This window comes from Ceratina calcarata, unplaced genomic scaffold (assembly GCF_001652005.2).
Source record: "Ceratina calcarata isolate Rehan_Ccalc_2016 unplaced genomic scaffold, ASM165200v1 scaffold305.2, whole genome shotgun sequence".
Classification (NCBI taxonomy): Eukaryota; Metazoa; Arthropoda; class Insecta; order Hymenoptera; family Apidae; genus Ceratina; species Ceratina calcarata.
Genome location: NW_017153019.1, coordinates 134,724 through 141,179, shown reverse-complemented (window position 1 = coordinate 141,179; position 6,456 = coordinate 134,724). Strand labels below are relative to the sequence as shown.

Below are 6,456 nucleotides of genomic sequence, written 5' to 3'. Positions count from 1 at the left end.
TATCATAATATTTGTTTTGTAACATATGTGATGTGAATAATACACGATAGACGAGACTCGTCTACGTTTTTTTAACGACGCATAATTTAATATCAAATTTCGGTATTCGATTTAGTCACCGAGTCGATAAAAGACACCGTCGTCGGTATTGTTATTTTAAATCTTTCGTTCGAGCCTAGTATTATAAGTCTTTTAAAATATAGTACCGTCTCTGTCGCGATAGTACTTGGTTCATTCGTTGAACAACGTGCTTCACTAGATAAACCTTTGGATCCGTGATGATTGTCACGTATCAGGTGATGCCTATAATTCTTTAATGTAAAAGTATTGTCGCTATTTGATGTGTAACGGGAATTACGTGAAGCGCTAATTCAATTGTCACGCGGCGGGTTACATACGTAACGCCGCGTTACTCGCAGTAATAACGAAATTAATTCAACTAAAAAAGGAATAACAACGAAAACGTTACACGTCCGATTCGCATGACGCAAGCACCGCAAATGCTGTTTCTCGTCAATTTTAGTAGTTGCATTTAATCACCGTGGCGAACGGAAGATCACTTCGCTATCGTTTCAAGAGAGAAGCTTCGTATGCTTACAACATGCCTAAATAGAACTATTTAAAATGAAACATACCGAACCGCGCTTTTAAAGAGCGGCGAGGAAACGATATTTGTATAACTGATTTCGAGTAGAAGAGGTCTCCCCAGAGACGAAATCGTAAAATTGTTTTTTATATAAATCAACAACCTTTGTATTGTACATTAGCGAAGTAATCGTTTACAAAGAAAATTGTATAACACATCGCGTTGAGGAAACATTGCTGTTTTATATTGTTACAAGAGATTTTATGTAACTCCAAAGTAATAATAATAATAATAATAATAATAATAATAATAATAATAATAATAATAATAATAATAAATGCGTAAGAGATTTAATATACAGTTCATTAGTAAAATCTATTTTAGATTCGTTTGCTTCATCAGACGTGCTGCAACGCTCTCCTTTTAACGACAAATCAATGTCTTATGTTACATGTGCGTATCCGTACGCCATACACACTACACATTCACGCATACGTTCTATACATACACGTATACACAATGTACCCACGCGCGCGCGAACACCCTGATACTCGAGGACTAAACAGTTTCTTCTATACACGTCGAAATCCTGAGTGGTAAATAAGAGGCTCCGAGACATGTTTTCGTTACATCGTTTTTTTTTTCTATTCAGGATCGATGTTGAACGCGTCCATAAGCGTATTCGTTTCAATTTTAGTCGTTAACCGGAGTACTTGCGGAGCGTGCCAGACAGTGTGAGTACGCGTTCAACTTTACGAATAATTTAAAGACGGAGATTTGTTTGTCGGAACACGTCGCACGATAGAAACTTAGACACCTTATTTCATTTCCAGGATCCCCTTGTGAACGTACCTCGACCTTTTCTTGTAGGAATCGTTCTCACGATGATTCAACATTAATTGTTTATTAATTGGGATCACGTGCACGCGGCACGGTCACCTAGATGAAGTTCGTGCTACGTAGGTCCGAAAAGAACCGCGAAACCACTGTCAGTCGAATTTTCGGATATCTCGTCCACGCGCACTGCTTGTTTACCGGACACTTCTATCCGTGGCAAATTATTTATCTTGACTTCCTTACGAAATAACTGGCCAACACTCCTACCGATAAGCTGTAATGGGTATTCGATAAGATAGTAAGAATTGTGTAAACGAGATATTTCTTTAGACACGTGTGTGAACCTTACTTGATTAGTGATCTTCTTAAAGAGATCCTTCTTTCCTTTCTCCACTTTATTGCCCTTGGTACTGACTACAGCCATCTTCTCGTCGAAACGCTGCAGGTCCGTGGGGTTGACGCCTGGAATCTGCTGCATCACTTCGATGATGTTGGGAAACTTAGGTCGTAGGCATTCGTAAACTTGCGCTCCCAGAGTTATCAGGGAACCCTGGTTGGCCTCGTGTTGACCGTGAAGCTGCAAACCTTGAAGAATAGCTACCATAATATGAGCAGCCATGGCAGGTGTTAAACTTCCGTCGGCCGCCAACGCTCGAACGACCGGTCCAGTTAGCATCGTAGCTTTCAAACTGGCGTTCGAATCGTTCCACGCCAAAGCCCTGCAAGAATTGTGCACTTAAAACCAGATCATCGACTCTACGATTATTATTAAATTGACCATGTCCCGTTTGAATTACCCTAAGACACATAGGACGATGCTGTGACACGTGGATGGGTGGCGAAGAACAACGGCTCCCAACTCGCTGACGACCTCGGCGACTATGCTGTTTCCACGCGACAAAGGAGGATCTATGGCCATGCTGCCGCTGTCCTGCTCCATAGAATCGGGAGGCGTAGCGTCGCTGGCTACCCCGCCGACGAGGGCTACCTTCAACACGTCCACGAAGTCCCTCGTCAAGTTGCGGTTCAACATATCAGCGATCACCTCCTGCGTATCGGTGTTCTCTTCGTCCAAGCCACCGGATTCGTAGAGGTGCGCGATATACTGCCACTTCGCGCTCAGCCTTTGACACACTGCCGTGAAATGATTAAACAATGATGCGGGCAAAATAAATGCGACGAGGAGTAAACGAAAAGTATCTTACTGTGCGTGGAAACGTGAGCTAGTACAGGTACTAGAACGCTTTCGTAAAATGCAGGTGGACAGGAATATATGAATGGTTTCATGAAGACACGTATAATTGGTCGCAGCCTGTAATCCGGAATCATCTGAAAGACGAGCAGAGACCGTATTAATAATTAATTAAGTTGTCCGTAATAAAAGTATGTGACAAGGATTACCTCCATATTCGAGAATACGGAATTAATGAGCGCCGGAGCTAAACCAGGTAACTGATAGAAATCTCTTCCTATCATATGACATCCGCTACCCAGCATATGGTAGCAGACATCATGAATGGTGCTAAGGAACGATTGCATCCGAATCGAAGCTGTGAACGACGACTGATCAGGTTCAGAGGCTCGTTCATTATCGTTCGCTGTATTTAAACCTAATAAATTCGCTTTATCTACTTCCAGCAGTTCATGGGCGTTGTTGTATCCCTGAGCGAATAGAAGAACGTGTTAGCGCATTCCTTTTTAAAATGAAATACTTGGATCACCGATCCTTTTATTACCTCTGATAAAGCTGCCAAAGCCGCGGGCGTAAAGAGAGCGTTCATTGTCCTGAGCAATGCGAAAAGCGTCGGCAGTACTGGTATCACATGTGGCATAGCAGGATTTCTATAAACAGGATTCCCGCTCTCACTGAGCGCGGCGACGAAGTTGCCCCTCGCAGCGCGGTCAGGATCATCCGGGATGGAGCACCGTTTCACAACGCATAGTATCGTGCAAATGCATATCATTAAGTCGCTCCGATTTTGACCAGCGGGATCCTCCGCGATATTTTCAACCGGCGGCCTGTCCAGACCTATGAACCTCATCAGCTCGAGCGGTCCCTTGAACGATTCGGCTCCGAGAGCAATGAACTTCGCCGATGCATCGCCAATTATCTCGGCAACAAATCTGGTCTGCCTCTCGTAATCGCAGAAGTGATTCGATATCAAGAGCAACGCCTCGTAGAGCAGCGTGGTCTCCATTTTAGATAATGGACTAGGTTCTCTCGCCAAGCCCCGGACCATCGTGTGTATCTGCTCGAAGACTGGAAGAAGCAGCAGCGGATATTTAAGACTGATCTTGACCATGAGACTGGCCGCGTGTCGTCTAACGTTCTTTGCTGCTCTAGATCGAGTGCCCTTCGTTTCACCAGGCGCTTCGAAGACCAAAGCAGCGAAAATCTTTTCCAAGACTCTGGGCAAGATAGCTACACCCGGCATGGTCATCGAACCGGTGGACATCGATAAAAACACGAAGAGAGCACTGATGCAGGAGAGTAGCGCGGACAACAACCAAGGATCCTGCGGGGAATAGCCGAGGCATAGTTCTAATAATTGAAGGCCAGTCTGCACGCTTGGCCGCTCGTTGATTAGTAGAATTCTAGACACGACCGAATCTAGAGCTTGAGCAAGAGCTTCCCATTCGAGGTACTGGGGATCGTTCTGGTCGCTTTGATATCGCAGGTCCGCCATCCCTTTCGTTATCTTAGCTGTTAACCACTGTTGCACGTAAGTGAACGTTACGAGCGGCGCTACCATTGTCGCTTGCCGGAATCCTTCCAACAGGTCGGTTCTGAATCGATGAAGGAAAACATTGAACTCTTCTACCGAATCGTAATCTGCGAGACAGTACGCGCTCATCCCGTTGGCTTGCCTGCCTTGGGGATACGACATCTTTATCAGCTTCGGTGCCGTGCTTGAGACGTATTTCGGTATGTAGGTGATCAAGAGTGCATCCTGCTTGATCTGCTCGTGTTTGAACAGCATTATCCAGATCGCGTTCGCCATATGCGTCAGCGTCAGGCTCGAGTACATGGTAAAGGTTAACACGGTGTCTAAAAATACGTTGAAATGCGTTGGTCGGATACTGGAACCGTCGTCCTTGCCCCACAGCGCGCACAGTTGAGTCGCCATTCCGGTCAACACCTGGGTTAGTTTTTTTAAAAAAAGATAATGACTCTCGTGAAATTCGATCGTCCCGGAGGGTGGTGTCGTCGCTGCAGTGTAAATGTATCTCAAAGCATCTTCGGAGAATAAGATCATCAACTGTTTTCTGTCCTCGGCCTTCCCTTTACGATTCACGATTTGTAACAAGCATTCGGCTGCCGCGCATTGAAATATCGGATCTCCCAATAAAAGACATAATATCTGTAACAGTCTACCGTCTTCTGCCATCACATGATTGATCGAGATCCATTCCACGAATCCGGTCAACGTAGAGAGTACCACTTGCACGACTTTACTGTGAGCAGCCGCTTCCGAGGTGCAACCTAAGCTGTTCTTCTTTTGGAATTCCGAGAAGTGTTGCTCCATTAATCGTAAAAAAAAACTAAAGATCTCAGCCATGTTCGTGTTGAGCGCTTGGTATATATCCTTCCGTCTTTGATTAGATTCGAGAGTTTGTAGGAGTGCGACATCTTCTACGAGTCTCAGGAATACTAAAAGGACCAGCTCGGTTTGGCTTTCGCCTCTAGTGCAAGCTTGGCTGAGCTCGGCGAGCAGGGTAGGCCACTGTTGCGGCCATTCTCTCTTAATCATTTCTACAACGACGCGGGAGAGCGCGTCCTTGATATGAGCCTCCTCTTGCAGCAACGGTTCCATGCCCTCTTGAAGCAATTTCATAGCATTCTCTTTTATAAATATCTTTTCCGACTGCGATATTTGTGTCCATCTGTACTTGATGCAGTGCTCCATAAGCTGCAGCCCGAAATGTCGGACCACAGAGCTCCGGTTCGGAGCCTTTTGCGCCAGGTACAATCCACACTGTGCACAGAGTGGAGATGATTCCTTGAACCGTTCGCAGGCATTATACACTTCCAACCGTTGCTGCTGCGGTACGTTCGGCGACATCATCACTTCTACCACTTGAGCAAGCTCTGCTGATATTTGGGCAACATTGCCCGCTCCGAACTCCATTCCTACCTATTGCACTGCAATTAAAAAGTGAGATTTCGCAGTTTAATACGAGTTTGAAGTTGACATCATTTTCTCAGGATAAGGACGATACGATTTGTGTGATGCAGCAAACGATCAACTTATTTCATCATTTTCTTTTAAATATATGTGACATAGAACTGTAAGTGTTCTTTAAATCCCGGGATGTGAATAATTGTAAAACACATTGATCACTTTATGTGTTCGATTTAAATGATTAACTCTCCCGATCGCCGTTATGAACGGAACGCACGAGAATAACAATATGCAACGTGTATAAAGATATAATATCTTCGAGCAGCGTGGAAATCCTTATCGCAGAGGTTTCGGTAAATAAGATCGCGACGAATAGAATAAAATTGAACGAAAGGGTATCGGTTGAAAATTCAAATTCAGAGACAAAGAGAACGGGAAAGTAAACGTGACTCGTGGAAGGGGCAGGGAACCCGTGCGTTTATCGAATGTTTACAGGTATCCCCAGGGATTTGAAAATAAATTAGCCGACAGTGAAACTGTCTGATTCCAACGCGAGATAAATCGGAACAGACTGCGATCTGAGTGAGCAGAATAAATGGAGTCATGCAGTGGCAAAGCATGCCTTGACAGAAAGCACCCACCTCGCGATGCGATCGTAGATCTGGGGAGGCCGAAGTTACACGTTTGGCAGAAACCGTGCCGGGATGGCCTGTCAATTCATATCTGTTCCTCGCTTGTGGAATCGAAAACTCGCGGCGTGTACATACAACGTGTTGATTTTATATTTAGTCAAAGAAGCTTCACCCCCAAGAACTACTTATGCGGCACGTTGAACGATTACATATAACATACGTGAAATGAGTATCGCCCTCTGGACACGATTTAAATTCGACCCAGCCTCACCCAGGA

General features: G+C 44.9%; 1 protein-coding gene across 1 annotated transcript; it reads right to left on the bottom strand.

Annotated features, from left to right (window-relative positions):
* Window positions 1–808: 808 nt before the first annotated feature.
* Ranbp21 (exportin-5-like protein Ranbp21) lies at window positions 809–6,402 on the bottom strand. Its single transcript, XM_018023579.2, has 7 exons — window positions 6,189–6,402; window positions 3,160–5,567; window positions 2,825–3,085; window positions 2,629–2,752; window positions 2,221–2,557; window positions 1,773–2,142; window positions 809–1,697 (listed from the first exon to the last, which is right to left on the bottom strand). The coding sequence occupies exons 2-7, from the start codon at window positions 5,551–5,553 to the stop codon at window positions 1,542–1,544; spliced, it is 3,642 nt and encodes a 1,213-aa protein (XP_017879068.1). The 5' UTR covers window positions 5,554–5,567; window positions 6,189–6,402; the 3' UTR covers window positions 809–1,541.
* Window positions 6,403–6,456: the final 54 nt, after the last annotated feature.

What these genes read in the sequence shown, in the direction of transcription:
- Ranbp21 (XM_018023579.2), bottom strand. Translation starts at nt 5,553, where the DNA reads ATGGAGTTCGGAGCGGGCAATGTTGCCCAAATATCAGCAGAGCTTGCT. An exon ending in CTTTGGCAGCTTTATCAGAG is followed by an intron (nt 3,086 to 3,159) that starts GTAATAAAAGGA and finishes CTATTCGCTCAG; the next exon opens with GGATACAACAACGCCCATGA. An exon ending in CCGTATTCTCGAATATGGAG is followed by an intron (nt 2,753 to 2,824) that starts GTAATCCTTGTC and finishes CTCGTCTTTCAG; the next exon opens with ATGATTCCGGATTACAGGCT.